The sequence below is a fragment of the Ostrea edulis genome, chromosome 9, assembly GCF_947568905.1.
Source record: "Ostrea edulis chromosome 9, xbOstEdul1.1, whole genome shotgun sequence".
Classification (NCBI taxonomy): Eukaryota; Metazoa; Mollusca; class Bivalvia; order Ostreida; family Ostreidae; genus Ostrea; species Ostrea edulis.
The window spans coordinates 57672129-57689036 of record NC_079172.1 but is presented as its reverse complement, the minus strand read 5'-3'; the positions used below and the strand labels follow the sequence as shown (position 1 = coordinate 57689036).

Here is a 16908-nt window from a genome sequence, read left to right as displayed (position 1 = left end):
GAATAGACCAGAACCAGACCAGCCAGTGACCCTAGAACCAGGAATAGATCTTACATGTAACATAAAGGTGGATAGTATCAAGAAATATGAGATCAAGAAAGCTTTAAAGTCAATTAAGAACGGTAAAGCAGCTGGAGTGGATGGTATACCACCCGAGGCATTGAAACATGGAGGAGAAGAGATCTGTGAATATCTGTACAAATTACTAAATAAGATATGGGAAGCTGAGAGAATACCTATAGAATGGAACAAAGGGCTACTTGTCAAACTGCCTAAAACAGGAGACCTCAGCTGTTGTGAAAATTGGAGAGGCTAGCAAGGTTCTGTGTAGAGTGATACTAAACAGAATAAAAGATGCTGTTGACAAAGTTCTACGGGATGAACAGGCAGGCTTCAGACCCAATAAAAGCTGCACTGACCAAATTGAAACTTTCAGAATAATTGTGGAGCAATCAGTCGAATGGCAATCATCACTGTATATAAATTTTATTGATTTTGAAAAAGCTTTTGACAGTAGAGAAGGAATGTGGCAACTGCTTAGACACTATGGAATATCATCTAAGATTGTAAGTATTATTAAGACCATGTACAAAGACTTCTCAGTGCAAGTGATACACGAAACAACTTTCACTGATCCCTTCCTGGTAAAAACTGGAGTGAAACAAGGCTGCTTACTCTCAACCACACTCTTCTTAATAGTGATTGATTGGATTACCAAACAGGCATTTGACAGGCCAAGAGGAATACAATGGACAATGACTAGACGACTAGAAGACCTAGATTTTGCTGACGATCTCGCCCTACTGTCCCATCAGATAAAAGACATCAGAGAGAAATCCAACAGATTGAATGAAATCGGAAAGAAAATAGGGCTTAAAATCAACAACAAAAAACGAAAATTATGAAGGTCAAAACAAAAAAGGAGGTCCTATCGCAATTGGAGAGGAAGAACTGGAAGAAGTGGACCAATTCACATACTTAGGGAGTGTCATAAGTAAGACCGGTGGCACAGACGAGGACATCAAAGCCAGAATAAGTAAAGCCCGTCAAGCCTTCGCAATGCTTAATCAGTGAGAACACAAAGATAAGAATTTTCAACACTAATGTGAAATCAGTGCTATTTTACGGATGTGAAACCTGGAGACAAACAGCGGGACTACAACAAAAAATCCAGGTATTTAACAACAAATGCTTAAGACAGATATGCAAAGTTTGTTGGCCAATGAAAATTACAAACGAACAACTATTAGAGCGCACTAGCCAGGAAACAACAGCAATTCAAATAAAAAGAAGAGCATGGCAATGGATAGGCTGCACGTGGAGAAAACCCCCAAAATAGCATCACCAGAGAGGCACTGGATTGGAATCGCAGCAACACAGGTAACAAGGACGACCACTGCACAGTTGGAAAAGAACAAGAATGAAAGAGCTGGAAAATATTGGAAAGACCTGGAATGAGGCAAAAAGAACAGTCCAAATCAGAGTGAGGTGGAGAACGACTGTAGCAGCCCTATGCTCCACAAGGAGCGAAGAGGACTAATGGATGAATGATGACTGTAAACATGACAAGTCACGAACAATTAAGTTTGGAGCGGTATAAATTTGAGCCCGTTCTTTAGCAAGAAGAAATTAAGAAAAGAAGACGTTCAGTCGAGTCGCAGACCAGGCATACTGTACACGTTTCTTCATACAAATGTCTCAAACCTCAACTTGTCATTATGCAAATGATGGATCCACAGTTTACATAGTCTTTTCTTTTCAGATGACTTGGTTGGGTCAGGAATTTGAAAAAAACCCACCTTTTTCACATCTGCCCTTCGCATTAGTATTTGACAGGAAGGCATCAACTTATTTACTCGTAAAATCTACCACTTGCACATCTTTGATGATCTTAGAATCTCATCTAAACCGGAACAGACTTCAAAATTATTGATTTTTGTGGTAGTTTCACATCATGGCAGCCTCTATAGCTGGCGGGAATTTCAATTTTTAACGTTTCCAAATTAGTACTGAAACTTATCTAGGTCGTACATCAACAAAATAGAATGACAAATTTTTATCATATAATTAATCCTATCATTTACCATGTAATTTTTTTGGTTGCCTTCCCTTTAAGAAATATAGTCTATCACGTGATGCAATACATTCTGGTTTGAATGATATATAGCTTTTGGTCAGATCCCCTACCACTTGCTCAAACACTTCAACACTTTAGAAAATTTCGCCTAAATTGGTCTCAGTCAAAAATGCACATGAAAATTATGACGTTTTTCAAGCCCTACCGACCTCCGACGTTTTTTGCATAAAAAAGTTTTTGAATGTAGTTTGGCACATCTATTAACTCAACTTTACAATCGTTGACAATTTCAACTTGATATTTCTGTATATGGCGGCCATTTTCAAAATGGTTACACAAAAGAGATGCTGGAAATGGACTCAAAGTGTCATGAAATTACTCTAGAAATAAGATTTAGTCGAACTCCGACGACCTTGATTTTTTTAACGGTTTTGGCAGTCATTTTGAGTCAATTTGAATTGGTGGCCATTTTGAAAATTTGTTGTACTCTTCCTCATGACCTTCTGTCAGCCCACAAAGTTTGAATTGGATCTGTTGAATCACTTTCATGAAATCGTGCGGAAAATTTTCTCACTAAAGAAGAGGAATAATAATAATAAAATAATGATAACAAGCTATAACTGTGTCGGAAATGGACCCAGGTCAACATTTTGATGCCAGAGAGGGACTAGGCATCCTCCATTCACCCTAACAAGAGACCCACATACCTTATCGGTCACCTGAGTACTAGTGATAATTATCACTATTCCCAAGGGCTATGGAATCTAGAAACAATTTCCTATTCTGAATATCTAACCTAAATTCTAATGTTCAGCAACACTATACGTTCTTATATGTTCTTATTATACAATATTAAAATATTTTTAGAAAATTTTAATATTAAAAAACACAACGTTTTCTACATGTTACACACGAATAAATTACCAATGCAAAATCATACCAAACTAAAACGTCTTCCATTATTTTATAAGGAAATTTATGAAGCATTTAGTGATTCGAAGTGTTCAATGGAAATAAATATAATGAGTACACTTGATTTCTTATAACTATCTTTTCAGTTTAAAAACAAAGCTCTTTTTTTTGAAAACTGGTATAATGCTTGAATTCTCTATGTAAAAGACATTGTGGATGAAAATGGCATTAAACTAATAGAATATTTTTCAAATATGCTTACTAAAAACACAACATAATTTGTGAATACTTCATATTAAAAAACGTGTTCAATAAATATAAAATGTAATTTGATTTTAGTTTATCCAAATATACAAATATTATATATGGTCTACATTTTCTTTTTCATGGCAACCATTTTTACTGCATTCAAGATAAAAAATGCAAATTCTACTATGAAATTTTTAAGAACAAAAAATTTGTGAAGCCATGCTACATTCATAGGTCGAAACAAGAATTCATTATTCAAGAACCATGTTTTTCATAAATATATTTCTCAAAAATTATCAAGGCTTTCATTGAAAAAAACGTCAGATTGTAACTATAGAATACTGAACAATTTGCTTAACAATTGAAATTATCTTAGTAAATGGAAGGCCATATCACTGTATGGAATGCATTGAAACAAACAAACACTTACTATGTGAATGTCAAAATGTTCAAAAGATATGGAATATTGTTGGCGAAATCTTAAAATTCAAAGTGTCTTGGAAACTAATTGCTGTAGGATTTCATAATGAAGTGAATGAGAAAACAGCCTTGTATCATCTATAGCTCTTACAAGATATAAATATAAATGATTAAAGTGATTCAACAGATATAAATATAAATGATTAAAGTGATTCAACAGATATAAATATAATTGATTAAAGTGATTCAACAGATATAAATATAAATGATTAAAGTGATTCAACAGATATAAATATAAATGATTAAAGTGATTCAACAGATATAAATATAAATGATTAAAGTGATTCAACAGATATAAATATAAATGATTAAAGTGATTCAACAGATATAAATATAAATGATTAAAGTGATTCAACAGATATAAATATAAATGATTAAAGTGATTCAACAGATATAAATATAAATGATTAAAGTGATTCAACAGATATAAATATAAATGATTAAAGTGATTCAACAGATATAAATATAAATGATTAAAGTGATTCAACAGATATAAATATAATTGATTAAAGTGATTCAACAGATATAAATATAATTGATTAAAGTGATTCAACAGATATAAATATAAATGATTAAAGTGATTCAACAGATATAAATATAAATGATTAAAGTGATTCAACAGATATAAATATAAATGTGGTGCAGACTTAAAGACATGATTGAATCATCTGATAGACTTTCAGTTCATTAAACACATTTTACTATGCTTTATAAAGATCAAAATATAAACATTGGAAATTGAACATATTCAAAAGAGTTGAATAAAGATTATAATTTCATGTATCTTAATATCTTATAACATATCATCAAATTTGCACCTAACATACATTACTTAAAATTGTCCTTTTATGTATATATATAAATATGTTTGTCAACACCTTTTGCTGTAGTATGGATTGTCATTATGTTTCATATTAAATTGCTTAGATTTTCATTAGTAACTTGCATAACATACTAAGTATTCATTTATGTTCAAACATGAATGTAATCATGTAATATACCATATATTTTATATGCAAAAACCCCTTCTTTTTGAAATGCTCAAAGCCACTATCAATAGGGTTCAGTCCTTTGATGGAGCTGCCTAATGAGTCAGTGATGTGACTTGAGCTCATTATGGCGGCACAGCGTATGTAAAATTTTCCTATGTACATGCATATTTCACTGCAAATATGAATTATATACAGTATTATTTACTGATTCTAATATACCTTTTATATATCTTTATTAATATTTATGCATCCTGCGTGATGTATTAGGTATACATTGAACATTGTATTAGATGGAGCTTAGTCGGGGCCCCATCCTCGATAGCTACCATTTTTTCTAGTTTAAGAAATATTTTCTTTGTTATAGAATAGGTCTGGGAAATAAAAAAAAAAAATGAAAAAGATATGTTCTTAAAACTTCAATGCCCTCAAAAGTGCATACACGGATGAAAGGTTTTACATAATATAACATATGCATTAACATTAAACGATATGACTAATTTGGACCCATCCTAGAGTCAAAACCCTGGGGTTTGTAAAATCCTTTTCTGCTATTCCTAAATATGCATTTAGATTTTCAGCAATCTTTAAGAAATCCGTTAAATTATTATAATAAATTTGGCACCACCCTAAAACTAAACCCTTACCCTCCAGGATCATGAAATTTACAATTTTGTTAAAGGACTACCTACTTATAAATATCCATTTAGTTTCAAATCAGTATCAATAGCATTAAAGCAGATATCATTTGGATATTTTTCACATATACACTATATATACCAAGTTTGTCCCAAACCTGGAGTCGGGGATCCTGAAAGTTACAATTCTGTTCTTAGAGATATCCTGGTGTAGAGAAGATTTTTGAAAATTGGTTAATTTTTGACAGTTTTTGCCCCGCAGGGGTGCAATAGTCCTCAAATTTACAATTCATATCAAACTTGTCTCAAAGATACTTCATACCAAATTTGAAAGGAATGGGAATGGTTGTTATCAAAAAGTTAAAAATTTCTATTGTTCACAATCTAATAACTGACCATTTTGGCCCACCCTAATACCAAAACTCTGGGATCATAAAATTTACAATTTTTGTAAAGGACTACCTGCTCTTTCTAAATATCCTTTTAATATCAATTTAGTATCGATAGCACTGAAGAATAGTTTTACACAAAAACACTTTATTCTAAGTTTGGCCTTCCTGCTCTACATCAGAATGCATTTAGTTTTTCTTACACATGTGCGGTTTTAGAGAAGAGTTTTAGAAAATTGGTCAATTTTTGACATTTTTTGTTACGCCCCTAGGCTCCAGAGATGCAGGAGTTCTGAAATTTACAATCCATGCCCCCCCCCCCCCCCCTTCCAAAGTTGTTTCATACCAAATTTGAAAAGAATTGGAATAGTAGTTATTAAGAAGAAGTTTAAAATAATGTTCAATTGTTAGCACACGACGGACGATGACGGACGATAACCTATTGCAATAGGTCACCTGAGTTTTGTCAAGGGACCTAAAAACTAAAAATGTGATTAAAATCCGACAAACTTAATTTTTGTAGCCATTTTGAAATCTCGGCCATTTTGAATCATTGAAAAATTAAATGGAAAGAAATATTGATGCCAGAAAGGAACTGTTGACCCCAGAACCCAAATGTAGACATTTTAACATTTTGAAATATTTTTGTACGTGATAGCCGTTTTGGAAAAAAAAACCCAGGAAAATGATTACACTGGAAATGGTTTGTTTAAATCCGGCAACTTTAATTTTTTTACGTTTTTGCAGCCATTTTAAATTGGTGGCCAATTTGAAACTTCGGAAAAGTGATTCCAACATTCTTCATAACCCTAAAAAGATCAATATACAACATATGACAGCCCTACCTTAAATAGATCAGAAAGGTACATAAAAGGTTTCGTCACAAGGAATAACATATATTGGCCCTATCACTCATTATATAAAAGATATGGGTCAATTTAAAGTAGTGTTTGGGTCAAACTCCAAGGTCAAATTTACAAGGCCAAAGATCATCTATGAATTGTAAGGCCTTACCAAAGGGACTGTTTTTGCTATTATGAATGCCCTACCTTCAATAGTTCAGGAGATATTGTAGAAGTTAATGTTTCAATAGTTCAGGAGATATTGTACAAGTTAAGGTTTCAATAGTTCAGGAGATATTGTACAAGTTAAGGTTTCAATAGTTCAGGAGATATTGTACAAGTTAAGGTTTCAATAGTTCAGGAGATATTGTACAAGTTAAGGTTTCAATAGTTCAGGAGATATTGTACAAGTTAAGGTTTCAATAGTTCAGGAGATATTGTACAAGTTAAGGTTTCAATAGTTCAGGAGATATTGTATAAGTTAAAGTTTCAATAGTTCAGGAGATTTTGTACAAGTTAAGGTTTCAATAGTTCAGGAGATATTGTACAAGTTAAGGTTTCAATAGTTCAGGAGATATTGTATAAGTTAAGGTTTCTTTAAAGTAGGTCAAACTCCATTGTCACAAAGTTTGAAACGTTGGTGCCAAAGAAAGGAATATGTCACAAGAAATGTTAATATGAAATATGAAAGCCTTATCACACCGTGACCAAACGTCATTTGGATACAATCATTCCTACCCAGGCCTGGAGGTTAGAAAACTTTTTTGAGCATGTTTTCATAATCAAACTCGAGCTCCGTGCTCTTAATAATACTCATACTCAAAAGTGAAGGTTAGAAAACTTTTATAAAATCATTCTCATGGTCAAAATTTGGAGCTTGCTCAGAGCTGTACTCAAAACAAACATGGCTGAGTTTGAGCATGAGTACGGTAAAAGTTTTTTAACTTCCAGGCCAGGATATAATCGCGCTTTTACGCTGATTACAACAAAGCCCTACTGCAATTTAATAGGGACAGAGTAGATGTCCACGAGGAGGGGTTAGAAAGTGGCCCATACTTTCTTTATTCAGATAATTCTTAAGAAATATATAGTCTATCAGGTGACGCAATGACTTCTGGATTGAATGATAAATAGCATTCGGTCAGATCCCCTACCACTTGCTCAAACACTTCACCACAGCTAGAAAATTTCGTGTAAATTACTCTAATTCGTTCGTTTTCTTCATATTTTTAGAAAACAGAAAAACTCACCTGAAATTCAATTACATAAGTGAAAGACAACATCATTACAAATGTATACCATAAACGTGAGGAAAAAATCTTTGCAATTAAGAAGATTATTAATTATAATTAAATATAACGCTAGATACAACCATCTTCTGAAAGTATAACGTAGGATACAACCATTCCTAATACATTGACAATTTGCAACGATGTATGCTTTTAATGTCTTCTGTGATGCCATCTGGGATTTTCATTTTTTTTTATTTGAATGTTGAACTCCATTGTTTATTACAAAATATATAAATTTTAACTGTTCCAAAGGGGAGAACAATTGCAAGAGGGTTTCAGTGCTACATTCGACGTCACCATTTTCAATAGCAAACCACAGGGACAAGCTTATTGTGTTATTACCACATTTATTTTTCTATTACTGGGGAGATCCGGGATAGAACAGGTCATCACTATATGTAAGTAAAACATAATTTCAAAGTTAATGTCATTTGGCAAATTATTAATATCTACCTGAAACTGAACAAGATTAGGCCATTTGGTCATCATAAAATGACAGTTGGAAAAAATTAGTATCACTAATAGATCTGTTTAAATGTATATACAAGGAATGGGATGATAACCAAACGGTCAGTACTTTACAGATAACACAGTTCAGAATACAGATGAAAACGTACATATGAAAACCTAGCTGCAATAATGTAGCCCTATCCAATTTTTTTTTAATTCTGACGTTTTCGGGATAGGGCTACAATTCCATAGGATCTCCGTAATGGTGCAAAATAATTTTATGAATAACCGATAATAAACTCTGTGTATTACTCCCAAATGTTGTTTACACCAAAAGGAGTACCAACTTTGTGCTCGGGCATGTCTAATAAAGGTGTTTTTCATTAAATATAATGTACAGCATGCAAAATTCTTCGTCTGCTCCGCCATGCTTGTTATCGCGAGATCTCGTAGGTGGATCTAATGAAAAGCCTAATCATTGACAATCAGCGCGAAAATGTAGTTACTCGAGCCACTTCGACAAAGAAAGGAAAATCATATTGTTGCAGAAAGAATTTACACTCTGCTGTTCGGTTTTAAACTTGATATTAAATTCAAACCTTTTCAATACCGACGAAATAGCTTTCGCCTCCATACTTTTCCATTGATGTAAATACTACCTTATATGGCATATGCAAATGATTTGACAACCGGAAGTTGAAACTTCAGTACATCAAACATGGCGCACAAATATGAATCGAGAAATTGGAATTTATCGAAATTGTTGAAAACGGTAGAACAGAGCCTCACAAATCTAAAGTTGCAGGTTGTAAATTTATATAATGACTAAGAAACATAGAATATCATTTTATTTACGTAAAGAAAGTCAGGAAATGTTTAGAATGAGCGCAAATGTTGCGGGAGTGAATCACTCCCGCATTTGCACCATTACGGAGATCCTAAGGAGTTGTAGCCCTCTCCCTAAAAAAAAAAAAAAAAAAAAAAAATCAGAGAGGGCTACATTATTGCAGCTAATGAAAACCAGCCACAACAATAAGCGCTCGGAACCAACTTTTTGTGGTCATCTCAAAATGAATGATGTCGTTATCCGGATTACCAGGCTAATTAACCCTTCTGCTGAACATGACATCACACAAACGGTACCACGATTTTCCCAAATGACATCAACTTTAAAATAGTAATGATTAGAGTTAACTCCTTATGAGTTAACTCCCGTTATGGAGACCAGCAATTCACTGTTACTGGTTTATGTACAACGAACGATAACTCGCGCGGAATGCGTTATATTTGGTACCCAGTTTTACTTCATCACCAGAGCATGCGCATTACGGGTGTTTTCTTTTGAAATCTGTAGCTACTGCAGACGACATAGTGAAGAACTTGACAATCTCATTTTATATCCTTTTTTAGCTCACCTGAGCCGAAGGCTCAAGTGAGCTCTTCTGATCAATTTGTCCGTTGTGTTTTCGGCGGCGTCGTTGATAGGAAAACTTTTCACATTTTCATCTTCTTCTCCAGAACCAACGGGTCAATTTCAACCAAACTTGGCACAAAGTATTCTTGGCTAAAAGGCTTTACAGTTTGTTCAAATGAAGGGCCGTGGCCCTTTCAAAGGAGAGATAATCACAAAAATAGGGTGGGTCATTTAAAAATCTTCTTCTCAAGAACCATTGGGCCAGAAGAGCTGAAATTTACATGAAAGCTTCCTGACATAGTGCATATTCAAGTTTGTTCAAATCATGGCCCACGGGAGTAGTGTAATGATTCCGGATATTTGAGGTACGACCATGCGGAGTTCTCAATTAGTCACTGTTTATATCACGTGATCTCATTTGTGTATAAATACGTAGACTCCGCAGTCGTCTTCGTCATTCAGATAGAAGACCCAGCCAAGTAGAGAGGACGAAAGTATGTGTACTAATAAAGTATTCATAACAAACAATTCCTCGCCTGTTATCACAGTTAGAGAGTGAATTTGGAAGGTCATCAGAAGTCTGGCCTGCCACGAAGAGGTTGACCTCCAGTAAAGAGGCTAGCCATAGTTCGTTTTTGGTGTCGTCCGCATTGGCTGAACAGACCGTCGTCCAGGCCGCTATACTCTTTGTCCGTCCTGAATAAGGCATCCTACAGTGAGTGTAGTGGTTGAAGGGCTACCACATATACTGTCCGTCCTGAATAAGGCGTCCTACAGTATATGGGGTGATCCGAGGGCGACTGGGCTCTACATTTTGTTAGTTAGCACTACCAGTTTATCGTTGCTTGCCTCTGATTGATATAGTGATTCTCTGTTTGATTATAATTAACCTCGATAAGGTTGGGACATATTTGTATATTTTGGCAGTCCACTAAAATCATACCAATTAGTTTAAATTAGTTATTGTTGAATATCCCAAACCTTGGAATTGACCAGGTACGATCCCAGAATTTAATGTAAATACGTTACAGAATTTGGTGGCAGCGTCGGGATTTGGGGTAAAATTCTATCATTAAAGTTTACATTTGTTTTTGGTTTATTTTAGTCGAGTTTGTTTAATTTTGTAAATTACTGATATGTCTGAGAGCGATGTGAATGCTGAAATGACTGCTTTAGAGCAGGAGCTGAGTAGGCTTCAGGCTAGTATAAATAAAAGTCGGACAAGGCCAGCCGCCAGGGATTCGGGATTACCTGAAAGTAGGCGGACTACCATAGATGACCAAGGTTACATACGGGAGAACGCAAGATCTAAAACTGTTAGGACGACCACCCTACCTATTACATATACTAGGCCTGACAATCTTACTAATTTAAGTAGGGCAGATGATGGCGAGCCAGATAGATTTTCTATTACGAGCACACCATACCATGCTAATACATCCAGACATGATTTTCCAGTGATGAATGAGACTAACATTACAACTCGCCGCCCTGAGAATACTGCACAGAAGGACAAACCCAAGATCACCATTGTGAAACCAGATAAATTTGACGGAAGTTCGTCATGGGCCGATTTTAAGTCTCACTTTGATGTATGTGCAGAATTGAATAAATGGACTCTGTCAGAGAAGGGGATGTATTTGGCTGTTGCCTTGCGAGGTGAAGCACATAGTGTTCTTGAGAATATGCCAGCACTAGACAGTTCTAAGTAAGGCTCTAGAGGAGAGATTTTTGCCCTCAAACCAAACAGAATTCTGCTGACTTTTTGGTTCTGCCTAGCGGTACATAGTTGAATGTATAGTTGTTGGGAAAAAAAGAAAAAGAAAAGAAAGGAATTCTTTGTAAATAGCTTTGAAATTGATCCTTCTATCGTTTATTAAACCTTTGTCTAAAATAGAATTGTTTAGTTTCCAAGTTGTACATGCGGGACGCACGTCATCGGAAACATGGGTAGTGTAATGATTCCGGATATTTGAGGTACGACCATGCGGAGTTCTCAATTAGTCACTGTTTATATCACGTGATCTCATTTGTGTATAAATACGTAGACTCCGCAGTTCTTACAGTTAGAGAGTGAATTTGGAAGGTCATCAGAAGTCTGGCCTGCCACGAAGAGGTTGACCTCCAGTAAAGAGGCTAGCCATAGTTCGTTTTTGGTGTCGTCCGCATTGGCTGAACAGACCGTTGTCCAGGCCGCTATACTCTTTGTCCGTCCTGAATAAGGCATCCTACAGTGAGTGTAGTGGTTGAAGGGCTACCACATATACTGTCCGTCCTGAATAAGGCGTCCTACAGTATATGGGGTGATCCGAGGGCGACTGGGCTCTACATTTTGTTAGTTAGCACTACCAGTTTATCGTTGCTTGCCTCTGATTGATATAGTGATTCTCTGTTTGATTATGATTAACCTCGATAAGGTTAGGACATATTTGTATATTTTGGCAGTCCACTAAAATCATACCAATTAGTTTAAATTAGTTATTGTTGAATACCCCAAAACCTGGAATTGACCAGGTACGATCCCAGAATTTAATGTAAATACGTTACAGTAGGATGGGGCCACAACAGGGGATCAAATTTTTACATACTAAGATTTTAGAAAAATCTTTAGATATGGGCCAAGGTGACTCAGGTGAGCGATGTGGCCCATGTTCCTCTAGTCATTGGTATAAACGGAGGGCATAATCACGGTAAAACCGTACATAACGGTAAAGTTTCTACTTTCATTTTCCCACTGGATTAGGTTTCATTGAATTTCGCCAGTAATCATTGTTATTGACACGCGACCGCCATGCATGCCACATGTTCAATCTTAGAAACAGTCGCAATTGCTCTCATAGCATTTCATGTTTGCGGTATTAGTAATCCACTGATATATAAATATACAACCTTATCTTTTAAAAAAGATTAGAGTGTTAGGGCCATATCTATTATCTACTATGCACGTAGAGGTCATTAGAAATGTTTAATTAATTATCAAATTTCTATCATAGTAATTCAAATTACTTAAAATTTATAGATTTTTAAAGACCTTTATTTTCTGCAAGTAATGTTTGGGAATTTGATTTATCGGTTGGTTTCATTGCAATACGTAATAGAAAGATAAAATATTCCATAAATAAGTGATAGTTTTAGATGTCCGGATTGTGTATATCATAAGATTTATTTCATTTACAAAATAAATCCAATTATTATTATAGTGATGGTTAATGTTGCGTCTAAGATCCGCGCCTTATATGCCACAGTAGATGACTTTATTGTTGTTGAAGTTTGACGTCAAAATATTTGATACAAGTATCAGTTGGATTGAGAGGTGGGTGTATTTTGTCCCGTAGCTGAAAATTTGAATTCCATGGATCTTAATCGGTTGTCTAACGACCAACTTCATCTCTACACTGATAGTGCAGGCAATCAACAATAAGGATGCGGCGTTTGCCTGCATGGTCATAGGGCATGATTTATATGGCCTGAAAACTGGAAGAGCCCAGACATTATGTCAGAAAATAACCTTTTTAGAATCAGTGTCAATTGTTCTTGCATTTTTCTTATTTAAGACTCAATTTCTCGACAAGACTATAATACACTGACAATAAAGCTTAAGTAGTTTTCAATTTAAACAAAAAAATCATCAAGATCACCTCGGATTATGGAATTGGTTAGGCTCATTGGTTTTACATTTCATGGAACCGGTAAACAATATTTACTTTAAAGTTTGTCATATAGATGGTTATAACATTACTTTAGCTGATTCCATTTCTCACAAACAGTAGACCAGATTTCTTGTTCTCGCCCCAAAATCCGATCAACTTCCGGTTCGTATTCCAAATTTTTTAAAATGATTTTGGAGCTGAAATTGAACGCCTGACGCTCAATTCCGTATCATTAAATATCAGAAAAACATACTCAACTAGTCTAAAACGTTTTGAGGAATTCAGAATTTTATATGAACTGTGTTCAATTTGGCTTCCATCTGTTCACAGCTCATTGATCACTTCAAGGTGTGTTTCATGCTCTGATATCATCCTATATATCAGGAATCAGTTTCAAATGCAAAATATTGGGATTCTGCGACACTTTTGTTTTTAGATTCTGAAGTTATCATAAAGAATCAAAACGTCAAACCATTCAGAAGATTATAGACTTCCTATCATAAAACACTTCTTGAGAAGCTTATAAAAACATTTTTAATTTGTTAGTCAAACTCTGAGGCCATTCTTTTTAAAAGACGTATTCAGTAGTTTATCATGCTTTCCTTAGAGTTGGTGAATTTAAGTATACTGTAGTTCAAAGCAAATAAATCAAAATTTAGAACTTCATTTCAAAATTAAGGATTATCTCCCTCATGCATAGCTCTTATCCTTAGACGAATTTGGCACTCTGTTTTCCCCTAAAATAGCTCTTAGTGCCTACACGTTTACTGTTATTTCGGATTTCAAAAATTTCGGTTGAGCATCACTGAAGAAACATTATTTGTCGAAATGCGCATCTGGTGCATCAAAATTGGTACCGTATAGGTTTTACATTATTTCTTTTAAAAATTGGAAAAAAAAACGAAGATTCTGGAGGACCGACTTTTGTCTGCCTGGAGTGGAATCAAGATTCCCCGTTGTACCGGCACAACGGGCGCCGTCACCGGGAAAGTATTCTACTTTCTAGCACCTTCACGCAGCTGTGGCAGTGTGGGCGCTGTCCGCACCTCCTGCACTCGATGCTTGCCAGCAAACAGGACATTTCATACACATCAGAACCATCCGATGAGCCTACACGAGGACAATCATCGGATGGTCCATAGGAGGGCGGTGTGCCACAGACACTCGGCGCCGGAGTCCTCCCTGCGAACCGTCTGACTAATCTTGGGGGGGGGGGTCTCGCAGGGGCAGATTGTCTAGCTTACGATGGTGTATCTGGCACCATTAGGCGCCGGGGAAACTGGAGGCTCCGGGGGGGGGGGGGGGGGGGGGGGCGAATCAAGCGATTCCACCAGCGACGTTGGCGACTCGTTCAATTAACGGCACCGGACTGAACTTTAACATCGGAGGTGATTCTTCTGGTACCGTTGGCGTCACTCGAGATAGTAGGATTGGCGTCGCCGGGGTGTACGCTGGTGGTGGCGATGGAGGAGCTAGGACCCTGAGCCAGGGTCTGGTGCCTGTCGACATCCTAGCTGTGTGACAGCGGGTTCCCATACTCTCGTACCGCTGCCGTACCTCCGCTACCATCTCTTGGCCCCCTGGTTGTCCATGGGGGGGGAGAACTAGGTCAACTCAGTCTGAGAATAGTCCGAGACAGACTGCGCCATACCATAATATAACCCGTCTATGATAGCGTTAAAGTGTTAATGATGTTACTTAAATAAAGATACCTATAAAGTAGCCCTGAAGTTCAGTCTGGATTGGCAGAAATGGACCTGTGTTCACATCACCCATTATTATCGATCGTATTTTGTCATTTGGAAAACTGCTGATCAGAGTTTTAGTTTCATCAAAATGTTGGTCTTCCCAGCTTCCATATACTGTTCTCAAATTTCCTTCAATGTAAAAAATAAAAATCAATATATGCACCCAGGGGTGCATGAGCCGAGTTGCATGGGATACATTGTAAAGTCAGGAATGATGTGGCATATTTATAATTGTGAAGAACTAATTTCTGTTTTAAACTTTTCGAGTTACTGTCCAGAAACCATATTTGTCTAAAGTTTTTAATCTATTTTTGGTCACTGTGACCTTGACCTTTGACATTTTTTCTCCAAAATCAACAGGGACCTTGCTTTGCTGGTATCTAACAATATATCCAAGTTTCATTTGATTCAAATTAAAAATTTTCGAGTTATCCTCCTGAAACCAAATTTTTTTGGAATTTTAAATCTATTTTCGGTCACTGTGACCTTGACCTTTGACCTATTTTCTCCAAAATCAATAGGGGTCTTCCTTACCTGGTACATAACAATATCTTTAAGTATCTTTGATTCGGATTTAAACTTTCTGAGTTATCATCGGGAAACCAAATATTTCTGAAATTTTCATTCTATATTCGGTCACTGTGACCTTGACCTTTGACCATTTTTCTCCAAAATTAATAGGGATTCTTCCTTACCTGGTACCCAACAACATATCAAAGTTCCATTTGATTCAGATTTACACTTTCTGAGTTATCATCCGGAAACCAAATTTTTCTGAAATTTACATCCTATTTTCGGTCATTGTGACCTTGACCTTTTGATCATTTTTCTCCGAAATTAATAGGGGTCTTCCTTACTTGGTACCCAACAATATATCAAAGTTTCATTTGATTAGATTGTACACTTTTTGAGTTATCATCCGGAAACCAATTGTTGATGCCCAACCGCCCACCCGCCCGCATCACCAAACCAATAGCCGAGTTCAACTTCGTTGCAACTCGGCTAATTAAGGGCTTCAAGAAGCGGGACCATACACTACCAACCATTGTCGCAAAGCACGCCAATTGTCTCTGTTCACACTACCCCATAGCCAGTTGAGAGTAGGTATTCCCGGACTCAGTAAGCGTGGCTAGCGAGGATGGCTTCCAACTTGATAAAGAGCTATCCAAAACATGCTGTCGATTTTAAATATCTATCAAATTGTCGTTGGATATCAAATACACAGAAAATCTTAAAAACAAAGGATTTTGCCTCTAGTGATTTTAGATTTTTGTGTTTAATACAACGATTCTCCGAACATCAGGCCTTCATATGTTTTATTTGTATGTTATTTCACGCCCAATTCAATTTTCACTCATGTTGAGACGTAGCCAGCATAAGATATATTTTTCGTACTATGTCTACAGTAACAAGAGGCCCACAGGTCGGGCCTCATGGTATTGTCGACTACATGTACAGTATACATACCAAATGAGGGAGGGGCAGCCCCTCCCTCTTCCTGTTGCTAGGTCCCTGTGTTATTTGGATTTTAATCGACAAGGAATACACATTTTAACACACACTCTCTCTCTGTCTTTCTCTCGATCTCAATGTCAAGCATTCAGTCTATTTTATCTGCTTAAAGCTGTATGATCCGAAGTTCATGTATTAAAGTTATTAATTTTCCCTTGATAAGTATGCATGTAAAATAAAACATTCCCATACGCGTCAAGGAAAAATCCAGCATGATGTATATAACTCATATTACATTACTAAGAGGTATTTGATAACTTTATTTC

At 36.0% G+C, this 16908-nt stretch overlaps 1 protein-coding gene across 1 annotated transcript in view; it reads right to left on the bottom strand.

Moving 5' to 3' along the window:
• The window catches only part of LOC125660040 (uncharacterized), a 34609-nt gene that overhangs the window by 1913 nt on the left and 15788 nt on the right, over positions 1–16908 (bottom strand). Inside the window, exon 7 of the mRNA XM_056149689.1 lies at positions 15095–15259. Within this exon, the coding sequence (XP_056005664.1) occupies positions 15095–15259 (165 nt within the window). The remainder of the gene's footprint in view (positions 1–15094; positions 15260–16908) is intronic.